The 22,132-nt window shown below is 34.0% G+C and overlaps 2 protein-coding genes across 2 annotated transcripts; one reads left to right on the top strand and one right to left on the bottom strand.

Annotated features, from left to right (window-relative positions):
• Positions 1–1,105: 1,105 nt before the first annotated feature.
• Positions 1,106–6,883, top strand: LOC148225972 (acylphosphatase-2-like). The gene is made up of 3 exons (XM_088204486.1): positions 1,106–1,263; positions 4,252–4,378; positions 6,669–6,883. Exons 1-3 carry the CDS (start codon positions 1,200–1,202, stop codon positions 6,781–6,783), a joined length of 306 nt encoding a protein of 101 aa, XP_088060612.1. The 5' UTR covers positions 1,106–1,199; the 3' UTR covers positions 6,784–6,883.
• Positions 6,884–9,735: 2,852 nt separating this feature from the next.
• Positions 9,736–18,610, bottom strand: emb (exportin-1 emb). The gene is made up of 3 exons (XM_088204724.1): positions 15,495–18,610; positions 15,287–15,430; positions 9,736–11,025 (listed from the first exon to the last, which is right to left on the bottom strand). The coding sequence occupies exons 1-3, from the start codon at positions 18,345–18,347 to the stop codon at positions 10,879–10,881; spliced, it is 3,144 nt and encodes a 1,047-aa protein (XP_088060850.1). The 5' UTR covers positions 18,348–18,610; the 3' UTR covers positions 9,736–10,878.
• Positions 18,611–22,132: the final 3,522 nt, after the last annotated feature.

The raw sequence follows: 22,132 nt of genomic DNA, 5'->3' as shown, positions 1-22,132 counted from the left end.
CTTCGAAACCCGTAAGTTGATAACTAATGCCTGGATGATTTGGGTTTGAATGCCGTATTGACCCTAGTGTTTTTAAAAAAATTGTCATGTCTGAAAGGTTAAATTAGTGATTTTTGTATAATTTTAATTCTTATAATCGCAGATAGAAATGGACCAATAGGAAAGCGCAAAAAACAATTATCACAGAAGTCAAAAATCTACTTCAAAAGCAATAAAATTTTGTCGGCGCCGTTACAATGTGAACGCTCGGTAACGTACGTTCCCATTGCAAACTTAGAACCCCAAATATAGTGATATGTTTATTTTAAAATCAGATTACTCGAAATTGTTTATGGGGCAAAAGGATAACAACGCATGTAAAATAAATAATAGTATTTTAAAATTAAATTCAATGTTTTAAATTTAATCGCCTACCATATGTGTTGTAAAAATTTAAATAAATTTACTATATGGCAACACTGAGCAGCAAATAAAACATGACTAATTATCAGATAAATATTATGAGTAGATATTTTTAATAATTTTTAACGAAGAAAATATGTCGTAATTGTGGCTAATTTTTATATTTATTTGTAGCATAGAAAGGGTTAACTCGTACCTATTCAATTACGATGTTAATAAATATATATAATGCCATTTTTGTCATGAGGCCCAAAATCATTGTTTTCCCATAGGCCAGGCTTACTCTCACGCGACAACCCAGGTAGGAGGTCGGGCCTAGCCTCAGTTCACGCAGTATACTGACACAAAAGCCAGACGCTGGATGATGGCGGTTTACGCAAGAGAAATAATAACCAAAGAAAATAAATATTCGGAATGCTCGTGATTAATAGATGTTTCTGCTCTATTGTTATTTTATAATATTTCAATACGTGATCACTCAGATAGATAACAATAAGATTTTTTACATTTCGCCCTTCAATTCCTTGATTTGGCAGTGATCTTTGGACCTGACCTTCCCTCGGCGCTATCAGAAGACGAATGCGGCACACGCAGGGCGCAATTGAAGGTTGACAAACTACAATAATTGCGAAACCGCTCTCCGTCAAGACATGGCAGATAATGTGCCGATCGGTTTTTAAAATAGACATCGGGCGCAGCACGTCGTCGCTCTCGTGAACTATTTATAATGAGACTATAGCCAAGAGCTGAAGAGTCTCGGTGTAGGCCAGTGGAAGCAAGGACAGTGAGAAGGGAAGATGGGTGCCGAAGACTTCAGCCATATAGTGTCCGTGGAGTTTGAAGTGTTCGGAAATGTCCAAGGTATGATGACTACACACATACTGACGGTAATCCCTAAATGCCTAAATTAATCCAATAATCCGAACGACGTGATAATCCGTGTTGATAAATAGTCAGATAAGCGTTAATGTTAAATGTTTACCAAAAACGAATTAAATGCGTACAGATAAAATGTAAAATACACAATGTCAACCTTGAAATATAATAATTAATTTATAATTAAATATAAATCAAATAAATGTGCGATATAAATAATAAAAATAATATTTCACAATAATAATATTATTAAAATAGGTCAGTTTTAATTGTTATAAATACATAATAAAATAATATTATGATGATTAAAAGTATATCAATAAACAGTTAAATTTATTATTATTATTATTAAATATTAATCATAATGAAAGCATAAGTGATCTAGCATTATGTAAAATGCTATTTTTAACCAAAGCATCAGACTGTCAAGTGAGACACACCTTTTGCATACCTAAAATATATTTTCGTGAAAAACTATTGTTAAATATTACTATTGTTTGCTAAAATCATTATATATATGTTAATACATCTTATTTTAAATGAGTTCAAGAAACACTATTCTGTAGTAAATAACTTGCAAGATTTTATTAGTACGCCTATTTATGTTATACTTAGTTTATTTCTTCTCGCGTATTAGATTTCTAAGAAATATCATCGGTATCAAATTTCGGTGAAAACTATTAAGTATTATGTTTATGATCAGAATATGTTTCAAAAGTATATTAAAATGTTTAAAATAACCTTACAACTATTTATTTAATACTTTTGTAGTGCATAATTTATTCATTGTATACCAATAAAATGGCAACATAAAAATTTCCAATAAATAAATGCAAAAATATGTTTTAAACTCTAAAACCATATGAAAATACTTTAAAATTGGCTCGATATTACTATTGTTGTGTCTTTTAAATTCAGGCAGCTTGTATAGATTTACATAAATTTAGTTAAATATTTATTAAACTTAATATTTATATATGTTTTATACATAAACATTTCTAAAAACAAATAAATACATTATTTAATTTAAAAATCATTTAACTATTCGTATATTGTTTTATTTTATTTACAATTTGTTATTATTTTTATAAGAATTAATGAATAAAAATGTCAAAATTTTAAGTTAATAAATACATTATTCCATAAAACATACTATATTCGTATATATGTATATGCTACTCGAGTATTGTTGTATTTTATGAAATCAGACAGTTTGTTGTTATATTAATATGAGAAATGAAATATTTGTTTATTTTTATATATGTATATTTCATATCAAAAAACATTAGAAAAAATTTTTGAGTGAACCAATATATATCCCTAATTCAAAAGAAATATGTAATTCCATAAAAAAAAAACTATTCGTTAATATTCATATGCTGTTCGAGTAATGTTGTATTTTATAAAATCAGACAGTTTGTTATTATTATGTATTTATACATTTTTATTCTCATTACAAAAATAATGTATCAACAAAAAAAGCAAAATATAAGATACGCAAATTGAACCAAGTTCATATATCTAAAAAAATATTTATTTCTTATTCGTAATAAATATTTATAAACTGTTCAAGTATAGTTTTAATATATAAAACCTTCAAACCGAGTATGACGCATGAAAATTCTATTGTTGTATATTATTAAATCTGACAGTACAATATTATTTAAATAAAAATAAATCAACAGAGTGATAAATAAAGCTATATTTTTCCATATTTATTATATTTACCAAATAAGCGGAAAGACATTCTGAATATAAACACATTATTGTCATTGAATGTGCTTTCAATCATATGTATTTAATATCCTAACAAGCAATCTCGTACAATGGCACGATTCCTCAGCAGTATTAAAGGGCTACCAACTTTAAGAGGCAATTTATGCATTTATTTAAATTGATCATGAAATTCCTGTTCTTTTAGAATTTGTACAATACATACTTTTTGTCATGATAAAGACAAAAATGATTATTAAATATTAGTGCAGTACAGACTTTTACAATAATAAAAATTATTTCATTTATGATTTGATTGCATTTAAGGATCATATTGCTAGTGTTTATTCACGAGATTTTATTGAGAAAAACAAACTTTAAGAAGCATGGTACATATAATATTTGATGTCTTAGTTCAATTTATACTATTAATCAATATCTGTGAAAAAAATAAATAACAGCCAATCGCACCAATTAAATAAAATTATATGTTTAAACAGAGATGACCGATTAGGACTGATCTCATTTTCTTGAAACTGCAATTGGTCGTTGAACTTTAAGCAAAAACTTTTGATAAAAATTAAAATAAAAATGTTTCCAATTACTAGACATTTATTAATTGTCTGAAGTATTGTTATAGACACTGTTGCTTTAATCTAGCACCTGTTACGTTACAGCGATATATTGACGGAAACTTCTAAAAAGATTTTTAAAAAATCTGATACACTTGTTTACGCGCAAGTATCACGTAAATAAAAATACATACTATGTTTTAATTCACCTTGATTTATTACAAGTTGACGCTAGACTAAAAATACTGCTTCAACGTCATTTTCAGCGGTTCTGCTTCGTTTCACCCAAATTTAACATAATATATTAGCTATTTTTCATATTAAAATAGATTTTTACAAAATGGTGTTTACGGTGAATATTTGCTTTCATAACGAACACGTAATCTGAAATGGGATCTAAGATTCGAAACTGCGTAGGTGAGTAATCAAGTAAACAGAAAACAACACCATTTCTTTTCAATCTTAAAAACGATTCGCTTAAAAAACATGAATAGAAACGTGCTCACTTTGATTACAGTTGAACATTTATTTCATTCGAATGTTATAATAATCAGTCGATCAAAGTATTTTTATCAATCATAAATATAAAGAAGGTCACTCTAACTCATTTTCCACTCTATAAAATAAATATGAAAAATATTAAATAAATATTTTTATTGTAGATTGTAATTTTTTTGTTTTTTTTTAGGACTGTATTTTACAAAGTATTGCAAGGACCTAGGAGATCAGTTACAAGTCGGAGGATGGGTGAAAAATTCCAAACGCGGAACAATCGTTGGAAAGTTAAACGGACCTAAGGATCGCGTGAATATATTGTAAGATTTTTATTATATTTATTTTTAATCACAGTATAGTAATATATCTAGACTTCTAACGGAAACAGATTTATTGTAAAATACACAAAACATTTGCTCAAATTAGAAATTCCATTTGTGTCTCTTGGAAAATGACTTTTATTTTTGTTTATGTTAGACTTGAGTGAGACATCTGTAAAGTCTTGATCTCTAGTTTTTATTGCCTCTTGACTAATTAAAATATCTGATCAATTGGACTATAACGATAAAAGAGAAACTATTTTTAACTTGAATATTTTGAACAAACATCTTCATATTTTTTTATTTATCCAATTAGTGCAAAAAATAAATTTTTGCCTGTAAAATAATATTTAATTAAAAAATAATAAATAAAAAATATTATCGGTTTATAATAATTATTTTAATTAATCATTACTCTTATAATCGTTAAACTTTTTGGATTTTATAAAATATGCTGTACGAATTATTGATGTCATTTTTAAAATCACCAGAATTAAGATAAGCTGCGATTAAGCTAATTCAGCAAAATTTATGGAATATTACAAATACAGAATTTTATCGAATTTTATGTAAATACAAAAGCTAATAATGACTGGAACGAATTTGATATACATTAAGCTCGGATCTGTATCGGCGGTTTTTTTTTGTAAATTAAATAACTGCAATAAAATTATTGAATTGACTGAAATAAAATTATTATATAAATTAACCGCAGTCGAATTATTGAATTGACTGAAAAAACATGTTGTTACTTCTGCGTATTTCGGTCATAGTAGACACAGCCGATAAATATTCTATTCATAAATATTTTTCATAGGCGAAAGAGCATTTTTTGTTATGAAGAAGTGTCTTATTGTCTCGCATTTCGAAACAAAATAAAGGGACAAAATGGACTGTGAATTTTGGAGTGGCACTAATCACTCGGGTATATTGAGAGAGAAAACGACTACCTGTGTTGCTCAATTTATAGTGAATATGTATTTTTCAGTGAAGTTATATTTTCACTAGTGAAGTCCAAATACATTTTTACTAGTAGATATATACATATTTCTACTAGCGAAAATATAGTTTAGCTTATGAAATTATATGCTGCTCTAAAATGTCTATGAAACTCAATTTTCAATTACTTATCATTATTTATTTACATGTGAATGTGCATTTTTCAGTGCAGTTATATTTTCACTAGTGAAGTCTAAATAAATACAATTTTTCCAGTAAATATTTTGTACTAGCGAAAATATAATTTAACTGATAGGCGCTAATGAAATTATATGCTACTCTAAAATGTCTATGAAACTCAATTTTCTAAAAGCGAAACGGACTTTTTCTGTTCAAACCCAAACCTAACCTACACGAATTAAACAAACCCAACTTAGTCTAATGAAAGTTCTTAAGCTAATTATAATAATCTAATCAAAACTTAACCTAATGAAGGTTGCAAAACTAAGTTTTAGAGCTTTCATTAGCTCAAGTCTAAGCCAACTCAACTCTCAGGAAAAAATAAGCAAAAGACAGACATACGTTGCACCTCTCATATTGTTCCATAGTTTGTCTGCGCTTGGATAGTACACTATCTTATAAAAAAAAATATGCCTATCCTTACCGATATTACTATAGACTTCTGATATAAAAGGGCTGATTTAAGTATATTCAAACCAAATTTTGGTCAATAGGAGGGTGCAAAAACAATTATCACTTCTCAGAAGTCAAAAATTCACGTCAAAAGCAATAAAATCGTGTCGGCACCGCCACAGTAAGAATGTCGAGCGTTACCGAGCGTTCTCACTGCAACGGCTCCGACGCGATTTTATTGCTTTTGACGTGAATTTTTGAATCCTGAGAAGTGATAATTGTTTTTGCACCCTCTTATTGACCAAAATTTGCTTAGTTAAAATTGCTTTGTTTTTGCATTATTGATACCGTTAATGGACCTCAGCGCGGATATGCTTTTTGTCTTATAAATATTACTTTGGTACGTGCAACAACGTGATGGTATATTTAAAATTGTTTACAATTGACAACGTTGTTATCCTCTGGAATGTTAAAGTAAGCTCTAAGTGCTTGCTTTAGCACCATAAATGGACACTCTGCGTTTTTGTTTGTTACGCTGACAAAAACTCCAATGTTATAAGGGCACAAACCCTAATTACTAGGGTTTTTAATATACTCTATTGGATCCCGGACATTTATACTCATTTAAAAAACTCAAACGAAAACGAATTTAGGTCATGTCTAATAAAAAGAGGACATATGTTAATTCTATACTAACTTACTTGCAATATCGTTTCAGGGTTGACTGGCTAACAAACACCGGATCACCGGGCTCCAAGATTGAAAAATGCGAACTGTCGAGATGGGAAAACCTATCCCGCGTGGAGATCAGGAGCTTCAGCATTCGATTTTGATACAACTACAGAACATAACCCATAATCTAATATATATTATAAGCACATAATTTTATTATATTTTATTTATTTACAATAAATAATGATTAAATAAATTAAATTGGTGACTTTTTTTATTATAGTAAAAATACAACTATACATACTCATTAATAGATCAGTTCTAGATCTTCTGCAAATGCGAATGTGGTTATTGTGGTGTCCTTTGTAGTGGGAATATCAGTACCCTATAAATAAAAGGTTGGTATTATGTGCTGACATAGAAGTATGGATTTCGAATCAAATTAACAAAGGCAATAATCATCATTATGGATTTTATAAAAGCCTTTGACAAGGTTTTTAATGGCATGTTGCTGAGAAAGTGATTAGGGGAAAAAAGTTTTTAACCCCTTCTGGAGTCTAGCTAGCTTTCTACCTGTTGTTTAAAAAGCACATACCATATAAAATTAAATCGGCTTTAATCAACAACAAGGCGTCAAACAATCACTGTAATTGTTTGTTCTCTTGTTCGGTAATTTTTTTATTGTATTTTGAATTATTTTTCCGTTATTATGAAAAATGTTCTTCTTTCATTACTGAGATTAATGAAAGAAGACGACAAGGAGACTATAATAATTTATTTTTCATATATATAAGCTTATGATTAATGTTTATTCAGTAGACCAGGCCTCGGCAACCTTTTTTGGATGCGGGTCAAAATAATTAAAATGTGACTATTAAAAACACTATTCAGGTAAGTGAATATTTTTGGTCCTAACAACCATATACGTGTTCTAGTCTTGACATCGTAACACGTTAAAAAAATGATATTTGCAGAACTGAAATGGGTCACTTCAAATCATCAAACGGGTCACTTGGTGACCCGCGGGTCATAGGTTGCCGAGCCCTGCAGTAGACTATATGGATTTTAATGTTACAAGGGTCAATAAAATCCATAGAGTTATTAAATAGCCTGAGAAGAATTTCTTTACCCATTTTACACATTTATGCTTTGAAAAAATAAACTAAAAAGTCATTCTTTTTTTGATAAGCTCTGAATCAATGTTTTCTAATTGTTTCAACAACAAATTTAAAGCCCCTCCAGCTGTCAATAGTATAACCTTTACTCTACTGAGGTACTCTACAGTGATCCTTATTGGCAGGCTTCAATATCCCTTCAGTAACATACAAACACTCTTCGTCCTCTTCATCCCACATATCACCGAAGTTCAAGTAACATTGACGTGTTGACTAATTCGTAAAAGGCAGTCTAGCGTCGCCTCCGTTGTGTTTCATCCAGTCTTGACATCTAAAATTAAGTTCAATAGTATTTTTAAAATTCAAATACATTCTTTCGTAAAAAGTAATTTCGTACCGTAGAATATTTAAGTCTTTACAATTATTTTAATGCCATTTATATGTATATGTATATTAATGTAGTTTTAGATTAGCAAACAAAGATAAGCCCAATTATAGTAGTTTTGCCATTTAAATACTTCTAATAAAAGTTTATTAATTATTTTTCATATTTTATTTGAAATTACCCTAATTTCCTACCATCTCGGCAGATATATTCTAGACAGGTCTTCTTTTACTAAGGATTTAGGTGTGACTTTCAAAGAACGTTGGAAATTTAATCAGCACATTGTAGAGACTCACGACAGATCATTAAATATGCTCGGTTTTATCTTAAGGAATGCGCGCTACTTCAGGAATACTTTAGTATTGCGCACTCTTTATGATGCTCTAGTCCGTAGCATACTAGAAACTAGCTCTATTATTTGGATTCCAGGCGTAATGAGTCAATGTAATGAATTGAAGCTGGAAAAATTACAGTGTAAATTCCTTCGATATTTATACTTAAAGGAATACGGGTATTATCCGTTTTTGTTTCCCAGTGCTTTTATTTTGGGAGCACTCGGATACGTTTCTTTGTCTACTCGCAGAAGTGTTTATATAATTAAACACTTCTGGAAATTGCTCAAAGGCATCGTAGACAATCCTTCGGTGCTAGAGCAACTCCAAATGTGGGCTCCGGTCGCGTCCACTGTTCTTGCCTGTAAAGTCTAGAGCCTGAGCACTTGCCAACTTTTCTCTGGCAAAGGCCATCCGTCTGCTCAATACTGTGCATATATTGACATTTTTTCATACACATAGGGTTTTGGTCCAATTCGTGTGAGACAATGCACAGTTGATTTTTGTCTGTTCTTTTATCTTGTTTTTACGAATTTGCATGTATGCATATGTATATATTTGTATGTATTTTAGAATTGTAATATATTTTATACTTTTGGCAATCATGATGCATTAGGTTAACCTGTCAGGTCACGTTGGTCATAATTTTAATAAATAAATAAATAATCTTTGCACTGTAGGGGTTCTTATAAAAATGTATTCAGTATAAAGTTAACATTAAACAAATGTGCTTTACTAAACAAAACCATAAGTGAAATCGTAATTTCGGAACACCCAAGAATTTGAGAGGGACTAACTCACAACCACGCATGGAGAAAAATTTAGATCTTATCCAAACCCTTTAGCATTTTTTTACTCAATAACGACTCGCAACTCTGACCCGAACCAAAGATCGGAGAGACTAGCCACTTTTACAACTTACTGAATAAGTCACACCACTCAGCCTACATTACCCTAAATGCCATAAAATATATTCCTTGATAATGGCATTTCCATAAATTTTCACGTCTTTGATTTTTAGATACAATTAAATAGCATATTGTCGTTCAGTATTTTGTTCCATTATAAACATAACAAAGGTAGCGCAGCGCAGACATAAAATACGATAAAATCAATACCTTTCATAATTCTATTGTATTTTCATAAAAGTGAGTTCAATGTGAATTTTAAAAAGTTAACAATTTATGATTTCTTCTTTTTGTAACAAACGTTAGATTTCTATCATAAGAATATTGGGATAATGGATAAAGTCAATGGGTTTACAAATTAAAAGCATAAAGATGCAGTTTTCCATGTTTTTATTTCTAAAATATTTATGCCTGCTGATGTATACAAACTGTTTCTCGTAACAAATGATCAGTGCTGGATTGCTCACACACTCGGATCAATCCAAATATTGAATAAAAAAATAACAAAATCAAAAATTAACTATTTAATTAAAAATACCAGAAAACTTGATTAAATTGACCACCGCCGAGCACAGATGTATGCAGAACATCTATTCCTTTTGTTATAAAGTATATGAGACAGAAAAAATTATACTTATTATTATATAAAAAGTTTTCATTCGATAAAAAAATGAAAAATCGTTTTCGTACATCAGGCAAACACGTAACTGTGCATACACCATACCTCCGCATTGCTCCAGCATACCTCCACACAAACACGCGAGCAATCGACCATCATCTAATTAAACTATTATAATCTTATTCATATAATAATAAAAACACTCAAATCGTCTTGTAAGCATACTTCTTCTAGCCACAGAGGACACTTATTCATTGATAGCTGCCGCGCAAATGACCCGTTACGACTAAATCGCGATACGTTACATACAAAATAGACTGTCAAATAAATAAAAGTGACCGAGCACTCGTCCGATCTGCGCTTTCGTTTAGCAAAGAATTCAACCACAATGATTGGTCCCATAAAAGATGGATAACGTGAATTACACAAGCACAGTATTTAATAAATGAGACATGCATATATTGTATATATCCTCTCGACCTCAGCAGCTCGCTTACCACAAAGTACGATTATTATATATAAATATATAAAAAGGCATGTGTGTACAAAACAGTTTACAGTGGAAAAAAATCTTAAATACCCTGTGAACATTTCCATATTATATAAATGCAAAAAACTATTCTACATGTATACAAATCAAACTCAACTGTGGATTCAATAAATATATATTTCAAGATAAAAGCATCATATAGAATGTCATTGTTAACAATGTTAAAAAAAAACACAAATGTTACGGCCGCTGAATCCAATATTTTCACTTATTAAAAAAATTGTCAATAAACCAGACGAGACGTTCGTTTCAATTTCAATGTTCGGCAATCACGACATTATTAGCGTTACGAGTGTTACACACGACAGGTCATTTGAGCGGGTTCAGAGTTAATTTTATAAAAAAACTTAATCTTGCATGTCCTCCGGGAGTTCGTGCGGATTGACGACGCCGGGAACGGACAGTTGGATTCGTCGTTTCTCTTCTAGCTCAGCTTTCAAGGTCTCTTCTCGCTCTTCCAAGTACAAGTCGCTATCGTCAGACCCCGTGTACTCCTGAAAAAATATAAATAAAAATAAGTTTTAGTTTTAACACATTCGTATATTTTAATAAATCTAGAATAAATACAGAGCGTCAATAAGATTAACTTTTCATTACATCAAACCCATAAAAACAGAAACAACTAATCAAAAGACATACTCTGTTATCTCGGTTGTTTTCTATTACTTTGGTTTTATTTAAACACAACAACTTCTAATGAAGACATTTTCAATGCTACAATTTGAATCAAAACTTTTTGTTTCGTATCAAAATATAATCCATTGAAACAAAAAATCTTTAATGCTGTTCCGAAAACATAAAAAATGAGATGAAATAATTTTAGGGATATTTTTATTATGCAATATATCAATATTCAGACAGTAATTCTAAAACGCTCTGCAGCCAAAAGATAAAACAACACTATAATATAATAATTCCCTTTTTTTTAACAACCCCCCTCTTGGCAAAATTTTAGCTATGCCAGTATTTCGTGTACTTTCTGTATTAATTAATATTGGGTGCGATTTAACAGGTAATTATTTTAATGTGTATTTAAATAAATTATTTATTCCATAATGAAAGAATAGCATCGTCCGTAGCGTCTCAGTCTAGTAATTCTGAGTTTGTGGTTTCGAGCCTCGGTAGGAACACTCGAATTTTTATTTATAATAAAAATGCGCTCTTAATAAAAAAAATCCCCAAGGCCATCTATTGATTATAAATTGTATTACATAATAATTTATAATTATTAAAAATGTAGATGTCACCGATTCTCAGACTTTCATTCTAGTGGTTAATACTTACTAGTAGGTAGGTATACATTACATCGGATTGACTCAGTTGGTACAGATTTATCCCGTTGTAACACATTAAATGGCTTACAGGTTACAACGGAAGATTTAATAAAAATAAAATAAATAAATAAAACGAATTATTTGTGCATTTATTTAAGGTAAATCTTTGATTTTTTCTTCAGAAAAGAATTTGTTGCAGAGTTATTCATGGGGTGGTCACTATTCTGATGCTCACTCACGCCTAATCTGTCTAACAGTAATGCACAAATAATTTATTTTATAGAACAATTATTTTATAATTCTCATTAATATTTGTGAAACAATAAATATATTATTTATAATCAAAATAAATACCATGACTAAAATACTACATAACTTGAACTAGATATATTTTATCATAAGATCTTGAATCCGTCTGTACTTATTTTTAGATTCTTCTACAGTATGTACATTATTTCAAAGGTCAGACATATGATAGATATTCTGCATTATTTGTAAGATGTTAATCTGACAATGGAATGAATAATTTAGTCAGATTCGAGGATAAATCTTTCAAAATCGTGAACCTGTATAATTGTGTGAAACTTCAGCAGTTTTGAAATATTTAAAAGTCCGTCCGTGCATATTCCAAAACACCTGCTACAAAAAAGTGTAACAAGATCACCAATATACTTTTTTAAATAATAAATGTTTTTTTCTTCAAATTTATACATTGAATGACAAAAACACGTAGCACCGGGTGTCAGTTAGCTTTTTTCAAAGAAAAATTTATTGTCAAAATGAATAGTACTAGGCATAAAGCACAAGCTCCATAAAGAAAAAAAATCGTAAAACCACCATTGTCATAAAACTATAAAAGCAAAAATATCACCACTATTGGAAAAAAACCAATTTCCAAACATTTTGTATGAAGAACTAGCAACGTCCTGAACATTAAAATGACTAAACAATGCATGTATAAATTTAAAACTTTGTACAATAGTTTGGCTTCTTCCTTAAAATTAGAAAGGTTAAAATGACCAATAAAATATTTTTCTCATATATCGTGTAAATATAAATAATTTCATATAAAAAGTTTTATATTCCACGTTTTTATTAAATGCGAGTTGGTCAGACACAGTACTGGAATTAAGAAGAAAATAAAACATGATGATATATGTATTTATAATTTTAGAAACTATTGACCCTTTTTTACAGAGGATTGAGCAGCTTATGTTACAAAAACGCCGCAAAAATACAAGAGAAAATGCATCATATGCATACATAAAACAGATATTCTCTACTATGTGCGTGCATATCATATTTCTTTTACATAAACAAAATTTCCCTTTCTTAAATGTCGAGGGGATACTAATTTATTACATACTCAAGAAAAAAATTGCAACATGTACTAATAATCTCTGACCAGTCGCATTTTAAATTTGGAAAATACAGTTTGAGTTATTAATTAGTGATTTTTAAAAACCTTACATTTTAGATTGGAAAGTTGTTCGATTAATACATATATAATTGATAAACCTAAAAATGCATTTTAAATAAAAGTAAACAAGAGTTAGTGTAACTTCACATGTGCCAGATGGATTCGCCCGGCACCGGGCTGGCGCCGTTTACAAACCCTTCACACGTGGCCAGTTTCTTCCCAACCCAGCCTATACCCCGTCAATTGATGTCAGTCATTTAGGATTAACTGCTTCACATAAGTCCTTCTACGCATTTCACGTTAGGATTTTATTTTTGTATGTATCAACAGGACTGGGCGAGATTCTACTAATATAATTAAAATTTCGATGTCTATTTCTTCCACTATTGCCTAAACACGAGGAATATATTTAATAATTTTATTACAAGATACCACAATCACTGTTAACGGCTAACTGAGTTTCAGTATAATTCCATACACTACTCAACCCGGAACCGGACAGTTGTAGTGAGCGCGGCCGGCGATAACCACCAGTGTCAATGGATTTGTCCGGCACGTCTGAAATGATAAATACTAGCCCATACAACACCACCCTCACTACACGTGTGAAGCTACACTTAATAAGGAAGTTCTCGTATTAATTATGCAGTTGAGAATATTCCTGCAAAAAATATTGGAAGTAATTGCAGGTATTTAACACGTTCTGTGCCGCAGTACATTTTGAGAAAATAAGTACCTGCGCCACTAAACAAATAATAGTTTATATTATGTATACATATATAGGTTTATTAAAAATAATTGCATTTTCAAACAAAATTTTGGAAATTTGCATTATATTCAGGGTATAGGTCATATTCAATGTTAAAATTCGAAGTAAATGTGACCGCTGGCGCACTGGGACTGTTTATAAAAAAAACACATAGGTCACCGGTGACCTACGTGGCGCCTTGGTCAAAAACATGGTAGGTCACTGATGACCTACGCGGCGCAGAACGTGTTAAGTGATATTTATATTTAAACAATGAAAATCCATTAACCTGGGCAACACCACATGCGCCATATGGCATTAAACGTAGCCGTGTCCCACATGCCGCAGTGCGCCATATGACGCCGAATTTCCTTTCAATTAATAAATTATATATGGAAATATTTCAAATTTTTATTTAAGAATGTTTGAGACATCTCTTGTCCTACCGATTCATTTTTAAAATTTAAAACATGCGAACCACCAGTTCGAAAATGAAGGTACATTTCTCTGGTGTCACACAAAATTGGACCCTATGGGGATAACAGCATGAATAGAATTCCCACAAGTGTGGGACAATTTGGTCTGGTCCTTTGAGCTCGAAACTTTGCATTCTTGTGTATTTATTTCGATCTTTGATGTTTTCATTGTGCCAGTGTGAAAAAAAAATGAGAAAAAATCCCAAACTTGCAAGACGGATGTAGATAAATCTTATACATATTTTTGTACTGATTTCTTTTATGTATATAAAATATAAGTGCCTATTATTGTGTAATGTTCCGTCATAAAGATTCTCAGTATATAAAAATCAAATATAAATAAAATAAGTTAAAAAATTAAATTAAATTAAATTTAGAAAACAAACATACGGGAAATTAGTTTTTCATATGTTGGAAACCTGTTATGCTCTGTTTTTGACTCCCTATTCCCGCTGTATTTCTGTCAGAAATGTCTAGATAACGGTCAATATGTAAATAATAGCATGTTTTAGATTTAAAATATTTTTTTGTTCTAAACACATTAAGAATCTACAGCATGGGGCACATACCTACGTAAAAAATATATGGCGTTTAAAATGTTAATAATGGTTTTAAACTTTGCTAAAATTATTCATTATCGATTATTTCATAGAATAATTTTATTTAATATCGAACTCTATAAATATACTGTCGTTAAAATTTAACTATGCACTCTCTACTAGCATATAAAGACCCGACATACAGTGAAGCATAATGACATGGACATTTCTAGGGGTAACGTCGCAGATTAGAGTAATAATATAAAAAATATAAAATATGAATCGTGTTCATACTCACTCTGATTTGTACTAAAAAGTCTCTCAGATGTTCTTTAAATGCGGTTAATTTATGATTCAGATGGAACAATCCTTGTACGGTAATTTTGATCTGACCGTCCGTCAAATGTGGAAACGCTCCTTTCAACAACGTCGCTACATATTCCTGAAACGTAAGATGAGGATCGTTAATAAGACGCCTCGGCCGCAGGTCCGCGTTATCCGAGTACCTGTATGTAGAGAGTGTTGTCGGGATGAGGTCCGAGGGGCGCCGTCACGCGGTTCGCTTCGAACAACGAAAATATATAAGCTAAGATGGTGGCGTGCATGGTGAGGCTGGCCGTGTGCGACGTGTCCGTCGCCACGCTGAACACGTGCTGCAGGATGTCGCACAGGTACGTCTGGTAAAAGCTCTGCGCCGCTATCGGATGCGCCTCTATGTTCAACAGCAGGCTGTACAGGATCTGCAGGCCCGTGTCGGCCACGTTCCTCATCGTGTGTTTGAACGCCCAGATGATGGAGTCCAAGACGAGCTTGAACTGCGGAGGGGGTATGCTGAGGAAGGCTTTGAAACAGTGCGTGTTGACCGCCTGCAGCAGCAGGAAGAAGTTGGTGCGGTGCTCGGGGAACTCTTCGAAGTCCTTGTTGATCATGTCGAGCGTGCACTCGAACACGGCGTCGAATATTTTGGGCACCTCGGACGTGATCATCCCCTTGAGGGTGTTGACTATCGTGGCCATCGCCGCGAGGACTTCGGCCTCGCGGGCGATTGGCACGGCCGTCCGCTGATAATCGAGGAGGACGGCGTCTAGGAGGGGCGGGATGAAGCTCTCGAGGACCATGGCGTGGTCCGCCGAGCGCGAGATCCAGCTCGATATGAGTTTCAGAGTCTCCTTCTTGACCACCAGCATGTTTTTGATGAGCGGCTGCTTGGTGACGACTTCTCCGTTGATGGATATGGCTTGGCTTATGTTCTCCGACATGACTTTGTAGACGTTGAGCATGTCGAGGTATATCCGTCCCAGCTGAACGACGTAGGGGTGACCGAGAGCCGTGCAGGCGCGCACGTTGGTCTTGAGAATGTTGATAAGCTGTTTGACAGCGTCCGGGTCTTTCAAAATGTGCACGTTGCGAGACGCCTGAGAGATTATATCGTCCCACACTTGATTGGGGAGCATCATGTATTTGTCGACAAGCTGCTCCTGCGCCACTTGGTTCACCTCGGCCGCTATCATGTATCCGACGGCCTCATAGAATGTGTGCACTTGCTGCGGTTGCAGGTCGCAGATTATCGTGCTCATCATGCTCAAGATCTCGTCGATGAACGGACAAACTTCTCCGGATTGGACGGTGACGAAGTAGCGTCGGCACTTGTGGGAGATCTTGATGAACGTGTCGCAGGCCATGTCCTGCACCCCGTCGTGCGTCTCGTGCATGAACTCGAACAGTTTGTTTATGACGGTCTTTAAGAATCGCCAGTGGCAGCGCAGGAAGCGCGGATACTGGCCGACGACGTACATGATGTCGCTGGCGATGATCGCCTTGTTGTCCTTGCCTTTCTTCTGCTCGCAGAGACCGAGCAGCTCTTTGATGACGGTGACGAGAAAGCGCTTCTCGTCCTCTTCCAAGAGAGCTCCGGAGATGGAGCCTATCGCCCAGCAGAGGCTGTTTAAATTTTTCCAGGACCATTCGACGCCGGTCACCTGATTCTGGAGCTTCTCGGTCATTATGCGCTCCGTGTCGACGTAGTCCAAGTGAGTCAGATAGACTAGCGTCTCGCGCATGTTCTTGTACAGGTTGATGGAGTCCGTGTCTTTCATGAAGACGCGCACCACTTCACCGTTCTCGTTCTCGACGACGAGCACCTCCTCGGGCCGCGCCATCCTCGAGATCATGATGTAGCGGACCTTGCTGAGGACGTCGCCGTATATGTGACGCCGCGTGATGTTCTTCTTGGTCACGTCCAGATAGAGATCGGCCGTGAGCGAGTTCCAGTATTCCAGGCAGATCTTGAATATCTCGATCTCTTCCACTTCGGATATGAGGACGAGGTAGGTGAGAGCGTTGACGAGCGTGCTGTTGAGTCCGTTGCGCTCGACGAGGTTGGCGTGCTCTTTGAGAAAGGTGCACAGGAACATGGCGAGGTTCTGGATGAACTCTTGCTCTTGATCGCGGCCCGCCGCGTACGCCTCTCGGATGTTAGTGTTGAGGGGCAGAATCGCTTCGAGCTGATCCATGCTCTGCGCGAGGAGGGCGACGAACTTGTCGTCGTAGTTGGTGGCTTTGGCGCTCGCTATCTCCATGAGACAGCTGAGGGTGACGTTGCGGAACATGGGCACGTTGAGGAACTTGAAGACGAGCGTGCTGATGATGTTGGTCTCGAAGATGTAGCCGAGGGGGACCCAGCTGAGGAAGCGCAGGAAAGTGTGGAGGGTGACTTCGACGAGCTGAGCGTTCTGAGACGTCTCGAGGACCGTCTGGCAGAGGCCGAATATCTGTCCGAACTCGGAGCACATGGAGTCCTTGAGGTGCTTCGCCTTGGTCTGCGTGATGTGGCCGGCGCTAAACATGAACACCTCCTCGCTGAGCAGCTTCAGGATGACCATGTTGTTCTGGCAGAGGGACTCGTTGGTCTTGGAGGCGCCGACGATGTCTCCGATGAACGAGTTCCAGTTCTTGGGCCACTCGCGCTTCAGCACCTCGACCAGAATCATGTTCAGCTTCTTGAGGTACACCTTGTTGACGTCCATGACGGCGGGGTCGGACGACGTCTTGATGATCAGGCCGACGATGTACTTCTTGATGCCCTCGCACTGGTTGCGCGGCAACACCTTCCATCGCGTCTGGATCACCTGCTCGAGGATCTGCAGCGCGTAGTACTTGGTCTCCTGGTTCTGCGAGAACTCGAGGATGGTGTCGACGCGCGTCCACGCGTCCGGGTGCTCCTTGAGGGTGGTGAGAATGGTCTGAGCGGCGCGCTGCTGCTCGCCGACTGTCGTGTACAGGCAGCCGACGATGGTGTCGAGCAGCGCGATGTCGAGCTTCTGGTTGAAGTCGAGCAGCTTGGTGGCCTGCTCGGCCATTGCGGCGGCGGCGGCGATGGCGATGGCGGTGGCGGTCCTCGTCTGCGGCTATCGGCTATCGGCCGACCATTCGCCGTGACGCACCGCGCGTTGCGACGCACTCTGGACGAGCGCGAGGAGCGATGGACGCGCGACGCGCTCTTTAGACCGCCGTCGCCGTCGCCGTTGCCGCTGTTTTTCCCCGTCCGAATGTGAGCTTGGGCCAACGCGACGGCCATTCGCTATTTACACGGCCTTTTTAATATTACAAATAACGTAAATGCGCAGTGTTGCCATATTTTCAGCGCTAAATGCGTCATTTCAACTTTAATCATATTCCTTATTTATTTCCCCGTTAAATACAAATATTTTTGCTTTTTATCTTTTACAACATCTATATAAATATAATAAATACTATTACACGTTCAATAAGCTAATAATAAAAACCACTCTCCTATTGCACAAAATTATAATTGATTTAAATATGCTTCGTTCGATTTTCATTTGACACCCTTACGTCTTTTGACTTGGATGTTTCACTTCTGAGAAGGGATAATTGTTTTTTGCGCTCTCCTATTCACCAAAATTCTGTTTAGATACGCTTCATTTTATTCTCGTTTATTCTAAGTTCAAATATTGTTATAAAAAATATTTCAACTTAGAATAAATAGTCTCAATATAAAAGCTAAATAACCGCACGATTTTATAGCTTTTGACGTGGACTACTTTAAATTAGGCAAAAAAATGCAAGTCATTTAAGGAAATACTATGAATCCTAATGAAATGGAAATATCAAAAAAAACAAATCTTTTGCTATGTATTTTTTCTAAAAAAAGTTCGGGATCTGAAGTTGAATCACCTTTATATGATTAATAAATTAGATAAGACGATGTTGCAAGAAATACAAAATAGAACAGTGATCATCACGCTATCCACATTTTATCCAAAACACACATACGCTTTACTCACACAATCGTATTATAAGAATTGACAACCAGTTACTGTGATATTACATATATATTATATATTATTTTGTGCGAAAGAGAGCAAAATATTTATTTTATAGCCGGATGTGCCACAGACGAAAATCATTAAAATGAACATTGCCGCTTTAACAAGAACAAGCGAGACAACGAATATTCTTACGCGCGTGTATCGCTTCTCTCTCGCATACATCAGTATACGTTTACAAAGCATTTACAAAATTATTGCAGTACGAATTTTTGACGTATCAGCAAACTGTTTTTGGATTCCGTACTCACAATTTTTCCGTACTCAGCTCTCTAAACTATGCCTATACGCTGTAGTTTCCCGATAAATACCGTTATTGCAGCGCAGATAGAAACAAAAACAGCACACAATCGTATTTTCGTGCGACGTATACGACTTTATTCTTGTGACTGGGCGAATGTTTGTATGTAAAAATTGAAGCACGCGCGAATGTTTGTATGTAAAAATTGGACAATGTGACGTTTACCGAAATAGAGCAATGAGAGTAGATTTAAATAAAAATAAATGTACTAACTGTAAAAGTATGATTGAATAATTGGATATTCAAAAAGATTTAGGTTGAATGTTATCGTATTTTTATATGTTAGAAAATGTTATGTTTTAATAAAAATATAATTATTTAATAAAAATAAAGATATACATAGATTTAAAACTATGAATAGAGATAGTGTAATGATAAACAGGTATAAGAAAACATAATATTCTTAGGACAATCGGAAAAAATAAAAATGTAGCGAGTTTCTTTAATGGAATAAAAAAACTCGCTACATGCGAAGGTGCATTAAGAAATAAATTATATTTTTTATATTCTGTATATGTTTATATTATATTTTTTATGTATGTGTTCATTATATTTGTTTAATGTATAAACAATTAGCTATATTAGGTAAATTAAATAATAAATTACAACAAAATAATAAATATTATATAAGAAGTTAAAAAAGTAGGTGATACTTTCTTGTTATCGGGGGCCATTTATTAAATATTCGTTTCGCTTAAAATGTGAAAATAGCTGTTTTTATCGTATGATTCATAAAATAAATTCTTATAAAAAAAATTACTCGTATAACGAGAAAGTACCAAATTCTAACACGCAGAGCCGCGCCTACCACACGGTCAATTTAACTTTATACATATTTATTATTTATTTCGCCGTTAAATACTTATAATATTAACGAAGCAAAATTTTCACGGAAGGGGGGGGGGAGATAATTTTCATATCTAATATTATGTGAGTAGTTAGAAAAACTGATTCATAAAAGAGATTCTTACAACATTAAAAAAAATGCCTGAAAACAAGAAAGTACAAAGTTCTCGCAAACAGCCGCTCCTACCGTATGGGCGGTTGGCCATTTTATATCAGGCCAGACGAGAGGGAGGGGGGGGGCAGCCAATATAAATAACCATATTATTACGAAAATTGATCGGAGATATTTTATTTGAACAATTTATTTATATTAAAGTTGATATTTTTATAAATTGCGTAGTTTGCTTTATTTTTGTTTTTTTTATTTTTGGTTCGAGGAATAGCATGGAGCATGCAAAGAAAATGGCAAGTTGTGCACAAAAAAGAAAACTTATAATTGAAAAAAAAAAAAATTTTAAATGAACAAAATTTTTATAAATTTGTGATTAAAAGAAAAACACCAAAACTGGATTTACGCGTGAGAATAATTAAATGGTAGGGCAAAATACTAATAGTTTTGCTAAAGCAATCGAGGAAAGCATCAAAGGAGAAAGTGCCATCGAATTTATTGCATCTGATGAAAAATCCAGAACACATGAAAATCTAAATCTTGTTGACAAAAAAATCGAAGTTGAAAACATCGAATAAATATCTAATGCTGTTGAATTTATAAACACTGCGAAAAATAATCTCAGTATTTATCTACAACAAAATATTTTAGATAAAACAATAAATAATTATAAGTTTCGTGACCTAAAGGGCCAGTTCCTAACGATAGCAAACAACACAATAGAAGTTTTAGCGAATTGTATTATTATTTTAAATCAAAATATGGACCAACTCCACGATTTTGGCGTTGCTATTCTAATATTATGAATACAGTTTATTGTGAACCATGTTGGCTCTTTTCAAACAACAATAGTAAATGGCATTCTGGAATAAAAGATTGGCAAAAATTAACACATCCATTAAAGTGCATAGTATATCTCAACAACACATTGAAACTAGTGCGTATACGAAATGTAGAAAAAAATGACCGTCGATAAAAATATTGAAGAACAAATACGATATGAAACTTCGTTTTGAAAAATAGTATTTGAGCAACTATTTTGTATAACAATAACATTAGCTAAAAATTCATTAAGATTTCATGGTCACAGAGAAAAGCTTTCAGATGATTATAGTGGAAACTTATTATCTCAAGTCCAATTGGTTACTAATTATAATTATGTTATGAAACAAATAAAGCTGGATCAATAAATTATTCAAGTGCAACAATATAGAATGAGTTAATATAATGCTTTGGTAATAAGTGACGTTATGAATTAGTACCTAAGATTAACTCAAAGTGTAGATTCGACAATTTGTCGATGCCGGCGGATCACGTACCATAAATTTGTCAACAAAACTGTCCAAAACCTATTTTAGTTTCCAAATATATGTACTGTTTATTCTGGATGCGGCCATATAAAAATAGTTTCTTTAGACAGCCCTTTTAACAAAATTAATAAACGTATGACTTTCAGACTTTTTCTCAAGCATACACAATAATCTCAAATCGTAATTTAAGATGGGCTAGTATTAATGTTTTCAGTTTAATTGGATATTC

The sequence above is a fragment of the Plectrocnemia conspersa genome, unplaced genomic scaffold (genome assembly GCF_051122295.1).
Source record: "Plectrocnemia conspersa isolate PC_06_02 unplaced genomic scaffold, ASM5112229v1 ptg000014l, whole genome shotgun sequence".
In the NCBI taxonomy this organism is placed as follows: domain Eukaryota; kingdom Metazoa; phylum Arthropoda; class Insecta; order Trichoptera; family Polycentropodidae; genus Plectrocnemia; species Plectrocnemia conspersa.
This window is presented reverse-complemented; position numbering and strand designations above follow the sequence as displayed.